The 22,885-nt window shown below is 45.5% G+C and overlaps 1 protein-coding gene across 4 annotated transcripts in view; it reads right to left on the reverse strand.

Annotated features, from left to right (window-relative positions):
* The window catches only part of IL1RAP (interleukin 1 receptor accessory protein), a 135,771-nt gene that overhangs the window by 51,614 nt on the left and 61,272 nt on the right, over positions 1-22,885 (reverse strand). For all 4 annotated transcript variants that reach the window (XM_031957422.1, XM_031957424.1, XM_031957425.1 and 1 more), the window contains exon 3: positions 1,103-1,388. In XM_031957422.1, the coding sequence (XP_031813282.1) occupies positions 1,103-1,388 (286 nt within the window). The remainder of the gene's footprint in view (positions 1-1,102; positions 1,389-22,885) is intronic.

The following is a 22,885-nucleotide window of genomic DNA, read 5'->3' on the forward strand; positions in this document are numbered from 1 at the left end:
GACAGCTCAGACTATTAGAAAGTTGTTGTTTTCCCTATCAACCATAAATCCACCACTTTACAACTCTCTCCCATTTCTCTTAGTTTGGCCTTCAGGGACCAAGCAGAACATATCGATTCTATATTTCACTGGACAGTCCTTCAGCTCATTAAAGACAGAAACCATCTTTTGGAGGCTGTGCCCCAGATGAAACGTGCTGTTGTCACAAGTGACCCTCCTGTGGGTGGATCACCAAGTCTTTTTCTCTGGGTGTCCTTTAAGTTTCAGTATTCTCCCTACCGTGTGGCTCCCTGATTCACTTTTGATGTTTGGTGGAACACTGGTAAGGAGGCAAGTAGGAAGGAAGGAAGCAAGAAAGCAAGGAAGCAAGGAAGGAAGGAAGGAAAGAAGGAAGGAGGAAGAAAGGAAAGAGGAAAGGAAGGAAGGAAGGAAGGAAGGAAGGAAGGAGAAGGAAGGAAGGAAGGGAGGGAGGGAGGAAGGAAGGGAGGGAGGAAGGAAGAAGGGAAGGAAGGAAGCAAGAAAGGAAGGAAGGAAAGAATGAAGGAGGAAGAAAGGAAAGAGGGAAGGAAAGAAGGAAGGAATGAAGGAAGGAAGGAAGGCAGGAAGGCAGGAAGGAAGGAAGGAAGGAAGGAAGGAAGGAAGGAAGGAAGGAAGAAAGGAAGGAGAGAAGGAGGGAGGGAAGGAAGGAGAGAAGAAAGGAAGGAAGGCAAAAGGAAGGAAGGAAGGAAGGAAAGAAGGAAGGAAAGGGAAGAAAGGAGGGGTGGAAGAGGAAGGCAAGGAAATGAAAATTGGCTTCCTGCATTTAATAGCATCAACCACCATTTGCCTGAGCAATGAGTCAGATATCATTTTAGATGGGCATCTAGGTGTACTTTTGTTTTGATTATTCATTATGTATCTGCAGTATGTGTGTGTGTGTGTGTGTGTGTGTGTGTGTATGTGCTACCTCTGGGGACAAGGAAGGGCACAGGCCACTTGGCCTCTTGGCCCTCTTGGCCATAGGCCATCAGCAGAACCCCCCAACCCCACAGCCTGGGCTCCCAGAGGCTCCGGTCCCCTCGGGTCTCATGCAGAGAGGGAGCCTTCCCACCGCATCCCGCACCTTAGCATACAGGTGTAGTTGCCCGTGTCATTGAGCAGTGCCGGCCGGAACCAAACCAGGTCCTTCTCCTTGCTGATGCGGTTATCGGGGAGACGGAAGTTGATAGGCTCCTCCAGGTCCTGGTCTTGCCCGATCCAATACCAGATGAGGGTCAGACCCGCTGAGTGGGCAGTGCTGTAGTTGAACTTCAAGAAGTGCTCAAAGAGTGGGCACTGGATGTAGGCCGGCTCCCCCTCGTACACCTGGGTCTGCCGCATGGTGTCCAGCCCCCAGTCATCACAGCGTTCTGAAAAAGAGAAAGGAGCCCCTTTAGGACACCCGTGGGGTGTAGACCGTTTCTATCAGTCTGAAGGAGTCCTATAATTTTTCATGAGAAAATAAATAAGGTCTGCAGGAGATTCAAAGTCTGAAATGTATTCCTGATATATAAACTATGAGCCTTAAAAAATGCATTGAGAGTGCAGCATTTGGTGAGAGCAGGGGGAAACTTCCTATTTGTTTTCTAATGAAAATGTCTATTTATACACTGGCTGATTTTTCGTGCTGGGCCGTTGCAGAGAGCTCCTCCCTGATGGCCTGAGGGCTTGGCCACTGTGCAGACCGGCCATGTTTCCAGAAAGAGACCACAGGCTCAGGGCTTCTCCAGGCCCCAGCATGGCCAGAGCAACCAGGACCCATGTCTTTAAGAATGTGAACTAATTTTTTGGCTTCCCCCAAGCTCCTAAAATTGAAAGTCTAGTTAGGAAAGATGGACATCACCATGGTCCTCTGGGAATCAGGTTTTAACACTGACTTTGCCCTCATAGGATACAGATGCTGACATGGACGGACATAGCCACTGTCTGTCAAAGTCTGTTAAGTGGAGGTCTTCCTTTCCTCCTCCTCTTCTCCTTCTCCTTCTCCTTCTCCTCCTCCTCCCCCTCCTCCTCCTTCTCTTTCTCCTCCTCTTCCTCCTCCTCCTCTTCTTCCTCCTCCTTCTCTTCCTCCTCTTCCTCCTTCTCCTCCTCATCCTTTTCCAGATAAGGGGGGCTCTGCAAGCTTGGACTTTGGAAGGGCTGCCTCGGGCCCTGGGGTCTCCTCCTGACACAGGAGGCTGGGAAGAGGCAGCTCTTACTCTTTCCCTCCTCTGCTCCGGGACTTTCAGGGAACATACCTGGCAGCTTGGGGGAAATTTCCACACATCGCCAGCACGATAAACACAGTGATTCAATGGCTGCCAAGCCCAGAGCTCTGGTGATGGAGATGCCCTTGAGAGCTGGGGGTGCCGGAAGCCAAGCTGAGGACACACGGAGGCCTGGGTGGTCTCCCATAGGAGCTAAGGTGTGACACGGAGGCTTGTGGGAAGCCGTTCCCTCGCTGGGCAGCTGCAGGAGGAGGGGCAGAAGAGGCTTGTCCTGGTCTGGTGTAGCACCTCTGGGGGGTCCTCAGGGGTTGGAGGGGGAGGGGACTCTCCTGACCCTCTGATGAAAGACCAGGTGGGGCCGTGTCATCTTCCCAAAAGGCAGCCTTAAAGAAGGCGCCGAGGAGCACCTGGGAAGGAGGTGCCCTTCATGGAACCAGGGCCCGAGAGGTTGGTGACCTTGCCAGGATTGTCAGAGGCAGGATTCCAACCCAGCTCTTCCTGACTGAATGTACGGAGTTTTGTTCACTGTATAAAGCCTGACATCTCTTTCTGTTGCCCCCCATTGACCCCAAAGTCAGAAAAAGATCCGAGAAAAAACAGACCACACCTTTTAGCAAATCCTTATTGAACTAGGAATATACATTAATGAATAGGACTAGGAACAAGCAACCTTCATACAATCAACAAGTAAGCAGGCACTCACTCATTAAGCACTTACTGTCTGTAGGTTAAAGTTTCCAAAGCAATTAACACATTTTATCTCATTCGATCCTCACCACAACCTCATGAAATAGAAGTCAAAATTATAACATATATTAATAGCATAAAATATATCATAATATAATAAAATAATTTATTATATAATGATAAAGTATAATTGTGAAATTAAATAAAAATCCATTTTACAAATGAGGAAACTGAGGCTCACGTTAAAGGGTTTGAGGGTCACTTAGTGTCCGAGAAAGAATTTGAAGCAGAGTTTTTCTACTCCCAGATTCAATAATTTACTGGACTGTCAGGAAGAAGAGTCAGTCAGTATGTCAATCAGTATTTACTGAAGGCCTGACGTGTGCCCAGCACGGCGCTGTACCCTGTGGACGATATAGTGGAGGCCGATCGCCAGGGATCCTCTTGCTTGAAACCTTCACTTATCTGGCAACTAGGAGGAACATGGATAAAATGCTGCCTCTCCAGCCAGAAAGATCTAAATTCAAATATAGCCCTCGATATTTCCTACCCATCTACCCCTGGGCAAGGGACTGCACCTCTGGCTGCCTCAGTTTTCTTACTATAAGAATAATATTTTTTACCTCCCAGAGATTTTGTGAGAATCAAATGAGGAAATATTTGTCAAGAGCTTAGCACAGGGCTTAGGACACAGTAGGTGCTTAATAAACGTTCATTCCCTTCTCTCCCTTCCCCTTTCCAGCTCGGAATGCCATTTTCTTCCTATATTTTCTAACTGCTTTATCCAAGTAACTCCCTTGACCTCAGAACAATCTTGTATCATCCTACAAGACTCATATGTGTTCAAGAGAACCTAAGCTCCTCAGGGGTAGAAATCATGACTTCTCCTTTCTTTGTGCTTAGGGATAGTACATTGGGAAGAATTTTCAGTATACAAACATGGAAATTTTTTCATGTGTATCTTCTATTAGATTTTTTTTTGGGGGGTGATTCCTGCCTCAAGATGCTTATAATTGATTTCGGAAGATGGACAGAAAATGAAACATGGAAATATATTCTAAATATTTATTATATTATATATTATTACATTATATATAATATATCATATTATATATATATATAATATATTATAATTTGTTATTATATTTACATGATTTTATATATATATATAATATGGCTCTGTGCGAGTCTCAAGCAGCCCTTTCCATTAAGGACGTCATATCCTAATAGAAAAAAACAACAAAAAGAATAGGGGATTCAGCTACAAGATGGGTGGTAAGACTGAGGTGTCCAGAGCACACAGCAGCAAGGCGGGTGGCAATGCCCAGGAGGCCAGAAGAATGGGAAGCCAAAGGAGCATCTGTAGGACAGGGGCCCTGGATTCAAGACCACAGATAAAAGAACACTGAATAGAGTGACCTCTGAAGACCGGGGGAGGTCAGAGGAGAAAGGTGACAGTTGTCAAGGAAGGCTTCACCTAAGCGAGACCTTCAGGTGGACGGATGGGACTTAGTGGCCAGAGGCAAGAGCAAATTCCCCATGAGGGAAACGGCCCCGAACTTCATCCATGCCTCTATGGAGTTGGTTATGCGCACCCCAGGCTATGTCTGCTTTAGTTCACGGCTCACGCGATGCTGATTCTAACTTCAGTGCTGCTCTTGCCTCTTCGTGAAATAATTCCACTTTTTCTATACAAGGGACCATCTCTTTACTGCTATCAGGTTTCTCAGAGAAGAAGACTAAATCAGGCCCCATTAACATTCATAAACGTCTAAGAAGGGGCCGTATGGACGTCCCCATCAGGCACCAGAGCATCGTGTGGACGTCCCCGTCAGGCACCTGTATCTATCTGAAATGAGTGTTGTGAGTCGCACTTCTTCTCCGGCAGCCACCTGAAGTTCTTCTGTCAGGGCTTTTAAAATTATTCAATAAATAAATAAAAATAAGACCCATGACAAGAGGCAGGAGTGTCATGTAACACAGAATTAATGATGTGACTCACCAGCGAGCCCAGCAGAAGGCCAGGAGGGGAGATGGCTGTTGTGCAAATAGACCTGTCCATAATAACAGCACGGCGGATTCGCTCGTGGGCACCGAGAAATACGGTTTTACCTAACGTGCTCCTCCATCCCGTCCGAACCGGCCTGGCAGCTTCAGCCTTGAAATGGCCCCCACACACGAAAGAACCCGAAGCCATCGTTTCCATCAGCCAAATGGGCTCCACGAGTTCAAGCTCACTGGCACAAAGACTAATTGAAGCATTCAGAGCTTTTCAACTCTGAGTCCCTGATAAATCCTGCCCACACTGGCAAAGGCAATTAGCATTTACATAGCATGGTATACATCTCAGCTAATGAACCTCTCAGCAGCCTATTGGGGTCCCGTGGCCATTTTACATTCATGGAAGCCGAGCTAGGGAGGGGAACAAAATCACTCCCTCCTGGCAACTGATCCCAAAGCCAACAGAGGCAAGCAGGATTCAGAGGGAAGACTTTTCTCTCCAATCCTGCTGCTGCCATATTCAAGGCCAGGCCTTTTCAACAATGTCAGCTCTTCCCACTGAGGGCAAAACAGCCCTCCACAACATTCTGAGAAGTCTGCGTGATGTTGTGGAGTTTGTGACTTAGGAAAATTACAAAGAAACAGTGAGGGGAATGGAGGGAGCGTGAGAGGGAGTCCCTGAATACAAATTCTGGCTCTGGGACCGAAAATCCGGGTAGCACTTATCTACATCTGTCAAAACAAAGTGCCTTTGGGGCCTAAATCCTATAACTGGAGGATAATGAAGAGGAAGGAGATAAAAGATGGGGAATCAATCCAGGTGACAATGTCATGGACCCCTGAGACTGAGCAGCCACAGTTCAGCAGGCATATTGAGGCAACACTGGGGAAACTGAGGGACAGCCGAGTGTTTGGAGACAGAAAGAGAGAGGATGGTTCTCTACTGGAGGCATCCAGCTCAGGTGCCTCTTTCTGGTGTCTCAATCTTTCTGCATCCCCCTCTCTCTTAGAGCTCTGACTCAACTGGAAGTGTCTTATTTTGTCTTTATGTTTAAGTAATACAAGGTTAACTACTATCACCCCCAGGATGCAAGTTCCTTACAGAGGCTCTCTTCCTCTTCATTTATTAAATTCCTATTGTGTACAATCCATTGAAGATACAAAGGCAAAGAAAAAGAAAGGAAAAAAGGAAGGAAGCAAGGAGGGAATAAGGAAGGAAGGAAGGAAGGAAGGAAGGAAGGAAGGAAGGAAGGAAGAGAGGGAAGAAAGGAAGAAAGAGAGGGAAGGAGGGGGGAAGGGAGGGAGGAACGGAGGAAGGAAGGAAGGAAGGAAAGAAAGAAGGAAAAAAAGAAAGAAAGAAAGAAAGAAAGAAAGAAAGAAAGAAAGAAAGAAAGAAAGAAAGAAAGAAAGAAAAAAACAATCTTATCTATAGCCTCAATAAACATGCTGAATTTCATGCGATGAATCATGAATATTCAAATGAACATCCTTTTGCTCACTCATGGCATTCTGGGCACCTCTCTGCGAGCCTTCCCACAGGCTGGTCCCCATAACTCTCTTCATCTCTGCACAAAGTTCAGCTCACTGAATCACCAATCATTTATCAAGGGCTTACTAAGGGACAGGATCAATGCTAAGCAGTTAGGGATACAAACAAAGACAAAACCTCAAAAATGGCTTGTCTCAGTTAGCTTTGAGATCAGTTCTGTTACCCAGGATGCTATTGCCTCCCTCACCAAACCCGCTTGTATAGATTCACTGACATGTCTACACCACACTTATCCCTGAAGATGGAGGCTGTTGTATATTTTGTCTCCCACACACACACCCCCCAGCACATGGGTGGCAGATAGAGAAATAGTCTCCAAGGCAAGAGGACCTCATTACATGCCCTAACACAGATATATTTGGAATTCAAACTTTTGAAACTCTTTGTCAATGGTTCTCAAATTAGGGTCTAGAGACCCTTGTGAGTTCCTGAGACCTTTTCAAGTGGCACATAAGGTCTAAACTATTTTCACAATAAAACTAAGGGGTTTTGATTTTTCATATCCTAAATACCAATAGATACAACTCATGTAAACAAATTTACTTGGGCAGCGATGGTCCCTCACAGTCTGCAGGCATCCTGAGACTAAAAAGTTAAAATTAGCTGATCTAGGCAACTTGGGAATAGGATCTGTTTCAAAGGCGACCACCTGAAATGGGAGATGAGATTTCTTAGCGTTCCCTATGCCAGTTAAATCATGGATCCAGTCCCTGTCCCCTCCCCCGCAAAGGGCACTGCACATGACAGGCACTTGTAAAAAGTATTAATTGAATTGAAATAGATGTACTTTCAACATTCAGATGATTGCAAAACATGTAGCAAAAGACTGAGTTAGGCTTGCTCTGCAATATATTTTTTTTAATATTGGAGTCTCTTTTCCCCCTTTAAAATCTTGCATATCTTTATTCATCTTTAAACAGTTGGATTCAAATTCCTAGTCTAAAATGTGAATTTGAATTTATTTTTAATTTTACTCAAAGCATAAGTAAATGGCAATGATTTTAAATAGGGATATTTCAAACACAATTTGTTAACTTGTTGAAGAAAACATAGAGGGAAAGGGAGCCAGAGCTAAAGATTAACTCATTCACTTTCATGGCCAATTAGATGACATTTCTTCTTCTGGCCTATAGTGATTGGCTAATAACAGAACTTCCCTGGATGGCACAATGAGGTTTACCTTGCATTCACCAAAATGGGGAGTTTTCTTTGTTTTTAAAATATTGCCAAGTGGGACATACTTGAATGGTAGAAACATCCTCCAGGGGAGGAAAAGTATTCAGCTCAAAAATAAAATTGATTGCAATTTGGAGGGTTCAGGGAATGATTCCACCGTTCCTTGCTTCATTTATATGAATGACTTTTGGGGAATTTTGAAAGGTTAATGGATAAAAGAATGTGAACTAAAAAGGAGCTCAGAGGATATTTAGTCAACTTTGTCATTTTACAGATAAAGGAAGTGAAACAGCAGATTTCAGAATTAAACCCAAGTATTCCTAGCTGACTTTGAGCCCAAGCTGTCTATCTGCCAACTCATGCAGGTCTAAGTATTAACGCTGTCCAACAATGAAATATATTGGTCTTCACATGAGGGAATGATGAGAGTGTCCTAAAGAGGAGACATATGAAATTGGGCTGGAAGGACTCTCAGGTCTTTTCCAACCTTCTGATTCTGTGGCTTGTAAGCTTAAACTTCTTCAAGCTGTATCTTCAAGACTCAAGGAGAATCTTGGTTTCTAATCTTTCAAAACCAGAGACATGGTTAAAGGGTAGAGCTCTGGCTATCCCAAGACTCTCTTTCTAGTGTGATTGAGTCTGTTATGGAGAAGTCGGCTCCTGGTTTTAGCCAAAGTTTTAGGCCAAGTATCGCTGCTCAAATGAAACTGTTGATGGTGGCAGAAAAATCCATGGAGAAGCTGCCCCATGACTTAGCAGATATTTATTATCAAATTCTGTCTCCATCTTAGGGTATTCCCAGTTAGTGTCCTAGAACATGATGAAGCCAGAAGAGATCCCAGAGGACAGAGATGGGTCATGTATTTTTTTAAGTACTTACTATGTGTCAGACTTTGGGGCCACAAAGGCAAAACCAAACCCGTTCCTGTTCCCATTCTACAAGGCTTGGGGTAGACTGGAGCTTTACTTAACTTTTGTGCTCTAGACCCTTTGGCAGATCCATGGATCTCTTTTCAGCCTAGCACTGTGTCGTATACATTCATAATTGAGAAAATATCTAAATTCAGTTGCAGGTTAATATAAATCAACTTGTGATTGTTTTTGTGTCATTCAGATTCAAAACTCCCCTAAAACCTATTTGTAGATCATTCGAGGATCTCTGGAAACCATCGTAAGAACCATTATAATAGAAGATTAAATACTCATATATAAGGGAGTGAGGTGGTTGATAGGAAGACAGAAAGACAGACTAAGAGAGACAGAGGGAGACAGAGAAACACACAGAGAGACACACTCACAGAGGCAGAGACAAAGAGAGACAGAAACATACAAGGAGAGAGAGAGAAGAAGAACGAGAAAAAGAAAGAGGAAGAGAGGAAAGAAAGTGTTTTTGACCCAACTTGTTTGCACCTCTGTAGAGAAATCTCAGGTATGGAAAATCCCTCTAGGGTCTGGCTGGAACCTAGAATCCTAGAGGATTGTCCATAGCACATTGGAGACTAAGTAACTTGCCAGAAGCCACCTAGCAGTTGAATCCATGACTTCCTTATTCCAAGGGCAACCCTCCAAGAACAATTGGTGGTATAATATATTGAGTGCCGTGCCTGATGTCAAAAAAGAACTAAGTTCAAATTCATGTTCAGACACTTATTAGCTGGCTGACCTCGAGCAAGGGATTTAATCTGTTTGCTTCAGTTTCCTCAACCATAAAATGGGGATAATAACTTCATTCCTACCTTGCATGGCTGTTATTAGGATTTAATTAGGTGATAATTGCATCTGGTACATAGTAGGTGCCATATAAATGTTTATTCCCTCCTCTTCCCTTCTATTCACCAAGCCATACTCCCCATCAAATAAAAACAAAATATAAAATAATTAAAAAGAGATCATTCGTAGGGTCATGAAAAAGGCAGTGCCCCAGAGACTTAGACTCTGAACGATAGAAGGGAACCTCAGTGGTAATTTGCTCCTCTATTACTGTCAAAGATCTGACCAAAGGTTACCCAGGTGATGCTTGGAGGCCCCACTGAGGCGAAGAGGCCCACCTCCCAAAGAGTTTGTGCTACTTTTACAAGGCAAAATTTTAGGAAGTTTTGGGGGTTTGTTTGTGTTCCTCCTAATATTCAAACGGAATTTGCTTCTTTGTACCTTCCATCCATTGATCCTATGAAAATAGTGGGAATTCCAAAAAATGCAGATGAGAAGGAAGGGAATCCAGCAAGGGGGAGCAGAGGAGAAGTCATGGTCGGATCCCAGAGAAACGATGTCTCTTACAGAGAACATGGCGGTCACTGGGGTTGGAATTCAGAATGGAGAAGGGCAAAATACGGCTGAGAAATAGATCGGAAGCAAGTCATGAAAGGATTTTAAAGTCAAATACAGAAGGTTGAATGCTATTTCAGAAGAAATAAGGAACAAGGGGAACTTTTGAAATGGGGAAATATGTGGTCAGGCATGTTCTCGAGGGATATTTCTCTGCAGCGTGTGGAGGATAGAATAGAAGAGACTGAATATGGAAAGCTCGATTTGAAAGCTATTGCAAGTCACTAAGAGACACGATGAGGTTCTGGATTTGGGTGATGGCCACGTGAGGAGACAGCAGGGGACAAATGCCAGAATTGTTGTGGAGTTGTGGAGGCAGAATCAGGAAGTCTTGGTAACTGATTAAACATAAAAAAACCAGAGGAGAGAAAGTGGAGAGTCCAGGGTGATTCCAAAATTGTAAACTTTAAGGTTTATTATATGGAAAAGATGGTGTTGCCCTCAAGAGATGGGGATAAAGCTGGAGAAGGAAATGGTTTGGGGAAAACTTACCAAGTTCTGATATTGGATTTGCTGAATTTGAGTTCTCCTATGGGGAGAAACCCAGGTGACGATGTAAGCAGCTGATAATTCAGGACTAGATCGCAGAATTGGGATTTGTAGTTATATAGATTTAGGAGTAGGCTGCTCCTGCTCACCAAGTGGTAGAGAGAGAAGAGGAAAGGATACAGGAAAGCACCTTAAGGTAGCCTGTGGAGGCAGTCAACATTAATTAAGCTTCTGCTCAGGGTCAGCAACTGTACTGAGGGCTGGGGATAACAAGAAAGGCTAGAATGAGCTCACTGGCTAAAGGGGAAAACAACTATAGAAAGTCAAGACATAAATAGGATGAACTGAAGGCAATTGAGAGAAGAGAGACCCTGGCATTTCTGGGGATCAGAAAAGGTTAGTCAAGGGAAGTCTGAGGGTGAAGCAGAAGAGGAAGGGAGCTGCAGGCATGGGGTCAAATAACAAAAGGTCCTGGTTGGGAAAGGGAATGTTACAAGGGAGGAATAGCCAGGAAGCCAGAGCCAAGGGAACACTATAGGAGGGAGGGAGAGGGAAGGTCTAAGGGGATGGAAAGGTAGAGCGGGTATTTGTGTGTGTGTGCGTGTGTGTGTGTGTGTGTCTGTGTGTAGCTCAAACACATCTGGATGATGTACATGGAAATAGATTTTACATAGATAGGCATATAGATCAGAGACAGAGACACGCAAAGATTGAGGGGACAGAGAAAAAGAGACCAAGAGACAGAGCATGAAACACACAGAGAGATAGAGAGAGAGAAAAGGGGGGAGAGACAGAATGAGACAGAGAGACAGAAAATGTGTGTGTGAGAGAAACAGAAAATGAGAGAGAGACAGAGAGAGAGAGAAGAAAGGGAGAGAGACTGAGACAGAATGAGATGGAGACGGAGAATAAAACACACACAGAAAGAGAGACACAGAGCGACAAAGACAGACAGAGAGAGAGACAGAGACAGAGAGAAGAGAGGGAGAGAGACTGAGACAGGATGAGATGGAGAATAAAACAGAGAGAGAGAGAGAGAGAGAGAGAGAGAGAGAGAGAGAGAGAGAGATCTTAATAGAAGAGACGATGAGAATGGAAGACTTGAAGTAGAATGTGCCCCTGTAGTGAGCCCAGAAGGAACATTCTGAGCAGCCGAGATGAGAAGGGTGAGCATTTTAGGCACTGGGGACAACTTGTATGAATGTCTAGCAGAGGAAAATGGGATGTCCTATTTAGGGAACAATCAGAAGTATAATTTAGCTGGAATGTAGAGCACAAGAAGGGGAGTAACTGAAATGAGACTCAAAAGATTGTTGGAAACCACATTATAAAGAAATTTAAGTACTAGAAAATAAGGAATTTGTAATTTAGTCTAAGGAGAATAGGGAACTATGGCAAGCTTTTTTGTTAATTTGGGGGAGGAGGGGCACCATGGCTAGAGCTGTGACTTATAAGACATTTTGACAGCCATGTGAAAGAGGAACTGGAAAAGGGAAAGGGGAGAAAGTGAGAAACCACTGTGGGCTTTTGGAAATAGTCCAAACAGCAAAGAGTGGGGAGCTGAATGAAGATTGTAGAATATGACTGAATAAAATAGAATAATGTCAAGAAAAAACCTTTCCCAACTGGGACAGCAACACCTAGAGCTCTGCAAGTGGTGAAAATGTCCTGCTGGAACTTCTCTAGATTCCTTTTCCTTCCTCCAGGAGATGAGCTCTTCAGCCCTTTCTCCTTCCAGAGTGTCCTTCATTGTCTTTAAGTAGACAAGTGGGCCCAGCCCTGCCCTGCCCTGCCCAGCCCTCCCTTGCCCTGCCAAGCCCAGCCCAGCCCTGCCCTGCCCAACCCTAGCAGCCCTGCCCTGCCCTACTCTGCCCTGCCCTGTCCAGCCCTGCCTAGCCCAGCCCAGCCCAGCTCTGCCTTGCCCTGCTCAGCTTTGCCTTGTCCTCCCACCCAAGATCAGGGCAGGCCTGATCTGCCCTGCCCTACCCAGCCCTGCCCTGCCCAGCCCTACCTAACTCTGCCTAACCCTGCCCTTCCCTGCACTGCCTTGCCCTGCTCAGCCTTGCTTTGTCCTCCCACCCAAGCCCTGCCCTGCCCAGCCCTGCCCTGCCTAACCCTGCCCTGCCCTGCCCTGCCCTGCCCTGCCTCTGTGAGTTCCCCTTTCTACAATAGCATCGCTTCGTGTCACATGCTCAAGCTTGTGATGCTTCCCAGGAGCTCAGGGGAGAGGCCTTCGATTGCAGACACTACGAGCCCCAACCAAGTTCTACTTTCTCCCTGGAAAAATGAGAGCACTGGTCTTGAAGAACGTGGAGGTTGCCTCCAATTCTCCGGCCCTGATTCCCTACTTCTATTTTAAAAAACCTTCTAGAGTCACATCGGGGGAGAGACTGCTCGTCCTGGAATGGACCAACTCCTCAGGGATAATCACTGACCTACCCCAGGAGAGCAAAAGCGAACGAATGTTCCCATTTCCATGTATCTGTGTGTGTTGGGGGCAAATCCATCCGCATGAGGTGGGACTTTGGACAAACCCAGCTCCACCCTATGGACCTTCAGCTTATTTTTAATCAAAACAAAAGTCTCAGGTCCCTCTACAAAGTAGTAACCTGCTGATCACACTTGTGGAGTTGCTGCTATCAGTGCTTTTGCTCCCCTGTGACACAGAGGAGCTGGAGGACAGGAAGCATCCCAAGCGTATGGCCGAGGATGGCCCAGTTGTCGACTGCCATCCAACCTGCCTAACAGAGAAAGTGCTAGTCACTGAGAGGATGTCTGGGGTCTGTAATCAAGGAGGCAGCGGGGGAGAGCGGGCTCAGAAACGGATCAGGGGAGAGCTCCTCCATGCCCTGCCCCATCATTTTCTCCCCAAGCCGTGTAATGAGTGTTCTCATGCTGCGGAGGGTAATGATTTTCTTCATGGGGTCAATGGGACAGTAAATAAACTGGGTTCTGGGAAGGGCAGGAGGGGCCGCTGAGAAAACTGAAAGCGGTGATTATTTTGGTTTAAAGAATTCAGTCAAGTCTATCTGGTGATTAAGATGTAAAGATCTAATTGCTAGCCTTGCGCAATCATGAGCTAGCCTCCACCCTCATTATGTCCATTATTACATAATATTTACTCAGAGCCCAAAGTGTGTGAGGGGTTGGATCCAACATTCAGAGAAATCAGATCAGAGCCTCTCGGCAGACATTGGAGAAAGTGAAGAAAAGCACAGGAAAACCCTTCTCGAGGTCCTGGGTGTTTCTCTTCAGAGAGCAGATGCTGCTGAGCAAGACCTCCAGCCTCCCTCTGACCGTGGTACTGATTTCGGTGCAGGGGAGATGCTGGTTCAGGACCTGGTGGAGGCAAGACTGGGGGGATAATGGGGTGAGTGAAAACAGTTGGGCTTCCAAGGAAATTACACAGAAGCTCAGGAAGGAGAGGGGCTTTTGAGCCAGCACATGGAACTGAAAATCTTAGCACTAGAAGGGCGCTTTCCAAAGCCTCTACATGTGGAGTCCAAACTGGGCAGGAGGCAGAGGAAATCACATTTCAGGTGACATACTCAATAAGCAGGAGACATGAACCATATCTAGGCATCCTAACACCAGGAGGGATCTAGTTGTTGGGGAAGAGAGAGAAGAGGACATAAGGTATGGCTAGTGCTGGGAACTTGGGCAGTTGGGCAAAGAAGGCAAAGTATTTGGAGGAGTCAGAGGGTGGGATGGAGAAGGAGACCAAGCAGGTTGTGGAATAACTATAATGAGTAAGAGGGAACTGGACACCCACTGAGGACAACAACGAGGACAGGGCTAAAACAGAGTGAAGTTCAAGGAAAGAGAGGTGATTGTTAACTAATGGTAGTTGAGGGAGGTTCTGACAATGGCCACAAGGAAACAAGGGATGTACCAGTGTCTTCTTGGCTGCATGATCAAGGGGAGTGAGAGAAGGAGTAGGAATCCTTAGAGATGGTTCCAACAAAGACTTGGCACTTTCCTGCCTTTCCTAAAGGGTTCATTCCCTGGCTCACGCTATCTCTGGCCAACTAATTCTTCTTCTCCTGCTGAGAGACGTCTACACGCAGATTGATATTCCCTCCTAATCTCCTAATCTCCTTTGTTTTCTTAGTTTTCTTAGTTTCCTCAACTAATTAAAAAGTTTGTGACCCATCTCTGATCTTTCCTTTAACATATATAAGGATGATCATGTGCTTGACCTAGCCAATCACTTGAAGACCTGGGAGCAATCCCAGTTCTTGGTCTCTACACAATCTCTAAAACAAACCTCTCTTTGTCTTCAGTCTAACTGGAAATCTTTTCAGTTAATGGTATTTTGCCAACCCATCATCCCTGATCCCTCAATCACCTCTCAGTTCATGTTCTGACTAACATGTAATTCCCCTTCCTCCAGTCCTACTGCAATGATTTTGAATGGAACTGGGAAAAGTCCTGCAATTGAACTAATTGGGTCCACTACAAATCTATGTTACTTCCTCTAATTCTACCCCAGTGATTTCAAATGGAACTGAGAAAAGTCCTATCTCATCTGGGCCCTCACTGCAGCAAGGCAATCATTCCATCAATTCCTCCTTAATGGGTTCAAAGGATCATTCTCTACAATGGTCCTTTGCTTCTCTCCTGAAGCTCCTAACTTTCATCTTCAACATAGTTTTCTAACCTAAAACTTTCACTTTATACTTTACCAAATTATCAAGACACTTTGCCAGTAACTCCTTTTTATCTCCTCAATATTATCGTATGAAATCATTTCATGAGTCCATCACCCATTATCTTCTCCTTTACTCCTTTCTCTACAGCAAAGTGCCTCATTCTACATACACCTTTGCTCCTTTCCCATTCCATCTTCTGCAGCAGATTGCCTCCACTACCATCCCTACTCGTTTTCTTCAATTTTCACTCTCTATTTACTAGATACTTTCATATCTCCTAGACATTCCCCATCATCAAAAGGCCCTCACCAGGTCCCACAATCCCCTTGAATTATCATTTTCTATCTCTCTTCCCTTTCCCAGCCAAACTCATTGAAAAAAAATACTCTTCTCTCAGCGTCTCTTCTTATTGCCTTGTCACTATCTTTTTTAAACCCCTTCAGTCTGCTTTCTGACCTTATCACCCAATGGAAATCACTCAATTCCAAAGTCCCCACCAATTTTCTAACCATCAAACCTAATGGGCTCTTCTTTCTCTAACCACTTCCCACATTATGGAGTCATCAGCTCACACTGGTTTAATGATCATCTCTATACGGGAGACTCCCTGCCTCCATTCCTAATATCCGATTTCTCTATTCTGTACCATCAGTTCTCCACTGGATATTTCAAACTGGATAGTTCAAAGTGTCTTAAACTCTACATGTCCCAAAACAGAACTCATTACCTTTCCCTCAAAACCCACATCACTTCCAAACTTCTCCATTTTAAGTTCATGAACACCACTATCGCTCCAGTTTGTAATGGAGATATCTCCTTGACTCCTCAGTTTCACTCCCCTGACGTATCCATTTTTTTTTTTTGCCAAATCTTTATAACACTTTTTTTTTAATATGTCCCCATCTATCCACTCCCCAAAGTAGCGACCAGTCCAAGTCTGAGTGATCATTCCCTAGACTTTTGCAAATATCTCATTTGGGGAAGTCTGGAGCAGATTTTACCACCAGAATCCACTTTTCCCACAGCTGCCAAAACCATTTCCCTAAAATATCTCCCTATTACATGAGAAGAAAAGGGAAGTAGAAAAGGAGGGGAAGGACGGAGTTGTAGACTTGGCTGACTATAAAAAAGAGATTTAGATCCATTCTACAAGTGAGATGGGGCTGAGAGAGATGGAAATCTGTTTCAGTAAATTCTAAGGTATCTCCCCCTCTCCATTTCCCCAATTCTAGGATTTGGTCAGCTCTGCAAGCAGTAGATTATAATAAAAAAAAAAAAGCCTGAATCGAAGCCGAGTTTGGTCAAGTTTCCCAACAGTGGATGAAATTGCAGACTGGGATTAGGAAGTCCCGAGTTCAAATCTCATTTTGCCTCAGTTTCCTCAGCTGTAAAATGGGGATAATAACAGCGCCTCTGAAGGTTGTTGTGAGGATGCAAGAGATGACGTTTGTTAAGGTACTTAGCACAGTGCCTGATACATAGTAGGTGCCGTATAATTATTACGCCCTCCCCCACAGATGATACACACAGGGGGCACTAGCAAGAGCTTGACCACGGTAGTGCCATGTTTCGTTGACCAAGGCCTTTGGGGAATGGGGCAAGAGAAGGCCGAGCTGGTCACTCAGACGCCAGAGGCTCTGCATTTCCTTCCCCCTCCTGGCAGCTCCTTGCCCCCATGTCTGTCCCCGGTTTCTGCAGCCCTGGACGAGCAGCTCTGGCTGACGGCATTGATTCTGACAGGAATAGACGGCTGCCAGCATCCTGATTTTGTTCTGTTGCCGCTGAAGCTGGAGCAAGAGCCCAGGCCGGACAGGAGCGTGAGATGTCTAAAGCCCAGATGTGTCCGTGCACGCGGAGGCGGTGACGGGCCCAAGGCAGCCAGAGGTTTTCCAGGGCGGGGTTTGCTCAGTGGGCTGAAGGCAGGGGAAGCCATGAGTGTGTGTTTATCTCCTTAATAACAGCCTTGGTGATTGACTGTAGCTGATGCTAGATCACAGTGAGACAAAAATCTCCATGTTTATCAGGAGGAGAAAGCTGCTTTATGCCTTATCATATGCCCAGAAACAGCCGGGGTCATGCTGACCCAGCAGTCCTTCTCACTCGCAAGCAGGTGCTCCCCACACCTTCGCCTCCCTCCTCCCTCCACCGGCTGCTCCTAGCGCTCACTCCCCCACTCCCTCCACACCCCAGAATTCACCCCCAGTGAAACGCGAGCCGAGGATATCGGGGTTTTCTGAGTTGTTGTGGGTTTGGGTTTGCTGCTGCTGTTGGCTGCCTTTCCCCAAGAAAATCCAAAATTAGGTTTACTTCTGAAACCCAGAACGCTCCCAGCAGCAGACAAGAGAAAGTATGTCTTGCCAGGGAAAGTCAATTCAGGCCATACTCATTTTTCTGACATGAAAAACAGGAACAAATTCCCCCAAATCCTAAGAGATTGATTCTATATTCTAAACAATGGATCTATTCCTGGCAAAGTCAATTCTTACCCTCAAGCCCAGCCCACCCCTTTATATCTCGTCCTTTCTTTCAGGGCCCTGAGTATCAGCCCCTCTGCAAATCTGGAGCAAGGTGTAATTCTCGCAATTTGTGGCCACTGTTAACAAGGGCAGGATGGGTGGTCTTTGGGGGTCTGCATTTTTTTTTTGCTGAGGCAATTGGGGGTAAGTGACTTGCCCAGGATCACACAGCCAGGAATTGTTAAGTGTCTGAGACCACATTTGAACTCAGGTCCTCCTTCCTTCAGGGCTGGTGCTTTATCCACTGCACCACCGAGCTGCCCCCGGTGGGGGGTTTACATTTCAAAGGGAGTTGATCCAAGTTCATGTCTTCTGAAACATGGCAACAATACTCTTCCCATGGCCTCCATGCACTGTTCCCTCCTTCTCCTGCTACCTCTCTGACTATTCCTTCTCTGCCTCCAGTACCCTATGCCCTCCCTTGAGGCTTTGTCCCAGATTTACTTCTATTCCTTCTTCATGGCCCTTCAGCTTCCATGGCTCCATTTCAACGTTCTCGATCCTCTTCTCCCGTGTGAATCTCACTCCTGCCCTCTAGTTCCAAATACTGGACTTCCTTCAGCCCTCACTGGAGGTCCTCCAAGCACCTCACACTCAACTCATCCCAATGGCGTTCCGGTATTCCCTCAGAGCCCATCTCTCAGTTATATACCAGTCAGTACTAGTCAGCCAGCGCCAAGGAAGGCGTCCCCCTTCTCCCATGGGGCCGCTCACCTCCAATTTCTCTCACACGGTTCCATATTGGTATCCCGAGGGTTAAAAACCCCAGCCCAGTGCCACTCCCTGAGTTCTCATGGCTCACTTTTGTCTCTAGGATACTCAGCTTACTATTAGTGTCCTCCACTACCTGGCTCCCCCCCTGCCCTTCTAGGCATCTGGCTTGTTAGACTCTCCAAATGGCTCACTCGGGGTATTTTTATCTGGAGCTTCTCCTCCTGTGCAGAGGTTTTCTCCCTGTCTAGGATGCTTCCCTGATCCATCTTGGTCCCCTTGAGTCACGAGCTTCCTTCAGAATGGAACCCAGTGAAAAGAAAGTGCACGGGGGAGGAGGTGAGAGCTTTGTGTTCTTTCCACCCACCTTGGAATGAACCTTTGGGAGAGGGAGAGCCGCATGCCCTCCCTGCCTCCCCACCGCAGTAGAATGTAAGGGTCAGCTCGGTTTTCACCCTTCCTTCACCCCCGAAGCCTAGCACGGAGCTTGGCCCTCAGGTCCGGCTTAATAAATGTTTAATGACTGGCACTGCTCCGGGCGCTGAACAAAAGTTCCTCTCTGTGACTGTGGGATTTCTGGCCTGAATTGTATGTTCTAGTTCAAAATCAATGGCAGGACATTTTGAGAAGCTGGAGGCGATGGCTAGTTCCCACTTGGAGGAAGGAAGAGGGAGAGGGAAGGAAGCACAGAGATGAAAAGGGAGGGAGGAAGGGAAGCAGACCTGGAGGAAGGGAGGGAGTGGGGTAAGAACGAGAAGAGGGCAGCAGGGGCGGACTGGGAAAAGACAGACGGGGACCATCCTCGCCAGAAGCCCGCCGCAGCCCTTCCTTCCAGGGTGTTTAACAGAGGCTTCTCCTGTGAATTGCTAAGGCAGGCTCATTTAACTTTAATAATCTGTCAGGACTGCAGACGGCTCCTGAAGGCTGGTGGTGACAGACAGAAAATGAGAGATTCAGAAGGAAGGGGTTGGGGCTACAGTGGGGATGCTCGTGGAGAAGCTGGAAATTGTGTGTGTGTGTGTGTGTGTGTGTGTGTGTGTGTGTGTGTGTGTGAAGGTCCTGACAGATGATGCTGATGGCAAGAAAGAGGAAGAGCCTGGGGGTTAGGGAGAGGGTGGTGAGAATCAGTGGGATTGACAGGACTCTGGACCACTGCTTCTGGGAGCAGTCACTCCAACTGAGATGATGAGATGATACAGAGGAAAATGAGAACGGGGGAAAAAACATAAAATAAAACAACCTGGGGCCAGAGCCAATCAGGAAAATGCCGAGCTCAAGTTTCTGTCCTACTTTTTAAGGCTGCCCCCCCTCAGCCTCCCTCATTCTACTAGAGATGTCCGGGCCATGGGGGGCAAGAGAGAAGGAGCCGGGAGCACCGGGTTCCTGGACACAGAGATATTTTCTGCGAAATTCTGGCCCCGTCCCTGCACTTGGCTCCTTCTCACCCTCCTCATCTTTAAATGGGGCATAAAAGCCTCAGCTGCCCAGCAGGGTTGTGCCGGGGATCAAATGAGAAAGCAGGTGTAAAGGGCTGCCAAGTGTAAAGACTAAATAAATGTTAGCTATTATTACTTGGCTTCTTCACATAAAAGTCCATTCTGGGGGGAGTTCACGCCATGCTCACCTCATCTCGTTTTTCTGGTTTAGTCAAGGGTGGGCCTTTGATTGCAAAGCTTACTTTCATCCAGCCCCTTCTCTCTCTGCAATCTGGCCACTGAGAACCACCATCTTGTATTTATTTGTCCAAGGAGAACAAGGAGAGGCTCTTGAATTGCCTCTCCAGACCGAAAAGCCTAGATCTCAAAAGCAAGGGAGGAAATGGACTCTTTAAGTGGCAAAGGAGAAGAATAGTTTTAAAAAAGAGAGGGAGAAAAATCTCTAACAAATCACATCTGGAGTCCTTTTCCAAGGCCTTTCCCAGCATCCATGCGCCATCAACCCTCGGGGAACTTCTCACCTGGCAAAGCAGTCTCTGAGAGAGGTACAAGCTCTTTCCATCTAGGGGACAATGAAATGAGAAAGAAAAGGGAGGGGGGAGACAAGTACTACTCAGAAAAGAAATTACTGAAGACGAGTAACTAGGCCAGAAGTCAACAAAGGATTCTTGGAAGGAGCAGAGATATGTGTTGGTCCCGTGACTCGGTCTTATCCAAATTATTTGAGGTAGGCAGCTAAATAAATAATTGATAGAATTATGAACTTGAAGTAAGGAAGAAAGAACTGAATTCAGATCCTGCCTCAGACCTTTACTGGCTACATGAACATGGGCAACAATGAAATTTTTGGAGTCTGTTTCTTCAGCTGCAAAATGGTGATGATATAATAGCATCCACCTCTCAAGGGTGTTGTGAGGATCAAATGGAGAACTTAAAAACAGTACAGAGCTTAGCACATAGTAGGTCTTCATCAATGATTATTCCTTCTGTCCATTGGGACGCGGACCCACTGTTATCCCCTAGTATCCACTGCATGGGGAAATGTCACCCGGGGTAGTGGATGGCTCAGAATCAGGTCAGTTCTTCTCTTCTGAGAAACTAAATACCCCAACTTCCTTCTAGCCTTTTTTAATGAATGCCCTTGATTTTCACCATTCTATGCTCTTGATACTCTCCAGTTATTAAAATCCTTCTTAGAACATGGTGGAGAAGCAGCATGACCCATAGAGAGCTGACCTCGGAGCCAGAGAGAACTCTGTTCTATATGTTCTCACATATAGCAATCGTGTGATCCCAGGCAAGTCTAAACAGACAAGGCTGGCCGAGAAGGTATCGTCTACATTAATAGAGAGAGTGTCTTCTCTCAAGGAAGTGGTGATTCTAATGAAATCATAGGTTGGGTTCCTCTTTCCTGAAATGTGGCATCCAGAATTGAGCACAAAACGCTCTTTGGGGTCCTGAACAAGGCAGACTTCCTACAATGGGACTTTTATTCCCTTGCCTTGGACACCCCTTCTCTCACACTGCAGACAAGGGGCCTCTCCCCTCCCCTCAGATTTAGACTCTCTAATGGCAGCCAGTGGGGCTTTCATCTCCTTGCTCCTGGGTACCCCTTATCTCTCACGGCAGCCTAGGATTCCATTAGCTTTTTGAGTGGCTATAGGAGCCGCCATTTGCTCAAATCCTAGTTTTGTGATGCCGAGGTTAGTGCTCTTCTACCATAGCTACACTCTGGCTTTCAAAACACATTTTTTAAAAGTGCATTGAACTTTACTAATGGAAATTCTCTTATCGCCGCTCCCATTGTCCACATGTATTACAGGACCTGATTCCTTGACACCGTTTGGGACATGCCTGGGATTTGTTCTTTTGTTCACAATGAAGATTCCAACTCTGGAATTAATTTTACATATCCCTGTCCATCAAATTAATAAGAGCAATAATAATTTTATTTCTAAGATCAATCTTGTCTTTCTAAATTTGCATTAGGGAGCCAAGCCAAGTGCATTTATTAGCAACATAGAAATCTCAGAATCTCAGCCTCGGATTTAGAAAGAAGGCCAGGAGCCAATCAGACCAAGCCATAAATGAACACAAATCTCCTCTATGACATTTCAGATGAAGGGTCCAGCAGCCTTTGCTTGAGGACTTCCTAGACAGAGGGATCTTCCATTTCCTCCTGAGGTAACATTCCCTTTTCAGATAGTTCTAGTTGTTTAGAAGTCCTCTCTTCTATTAATAATTAAAAAAAAAAAAGTCCCATGATCCAACTCAGCTTTCTCCTCATTCTCTTTCCACTCATTTGAACAATTCTCAGTCTTTTTTTTTTTTTTTTTTTTTTGGCCTCTCTTCCTCCTTTCAACCATGAAGTTGTCCCCAAGGCTCTGTTTTGGGAGCTTTTCTCTCCTCTATTTTTTTCTTGATTATCTCAGCATATTTCACGCCATCAATCATCCTTTCCATGTAGATGACACGTAAATCTCTATAAACAAAAATTATCCTAATCTCCATTATATGCCAGATGTTCTTAAGACCAAGCTAACATTGAACTATTATCGCCTACCGCCCCAAAAAAAGAAAGAAAGAAAGAAAGAAAGAAAGAAAGAAAGAAAGAAAGAAAGAAAGAAAAACCTGATTCTTCCGCCTAAACCTTCTTATTTCTGCTGAGGATTTACAATCCTGGGATGATCAAGGCAGTCTCTGAGGTCCCTCCTAATCTTGATTTTCTGTGTTCCTGCCAATCACAAAGTCATCGATCCTGGAATCATCCTTGATTTTTCCTTCTCCCTAGCTTTTGACTCCACTCCACCTCCCCATGCAGCTTCAATTTCCATTCAAAAGAATGGCAGACTACTCCAGCATCTTTGCCAATAAAATCCCCAACGGAGTCACAAAGAGTCAGAGAACTGAAAAATACAACCTTTATGTGGCATAGGGAGTTTTGATCCATTTTTTCTTGTGTAGCAAGATAATTGTGTAAATATGTATACATATATTGGATTTAACATATATTTTAACATATTTAACATGTATTGGATTACCTGCCATCTAGGGGAGGGGACAAAGGGAAGGAGGAAAAAAATTGGAAAAGAAGTGTTTGCAAGAGTCAATGTTGAAA

The sequence above is a fragment of the Sarcophilus harrisii genome, chromosome 3 (assembly GCF_902635505.1).
Source record: "Sarcophilus harrisii chromosome 3, mSarHar1.11, whole genome shotgun sequence".
In the NCBI taxonomy this organism is placed as follows: Eukaryota; Metazoa; Chordata; class Mammalia; order Dasyuromorphia; family Dasyuridae; genus Sarcophilus; species Sarcophilus harrisii.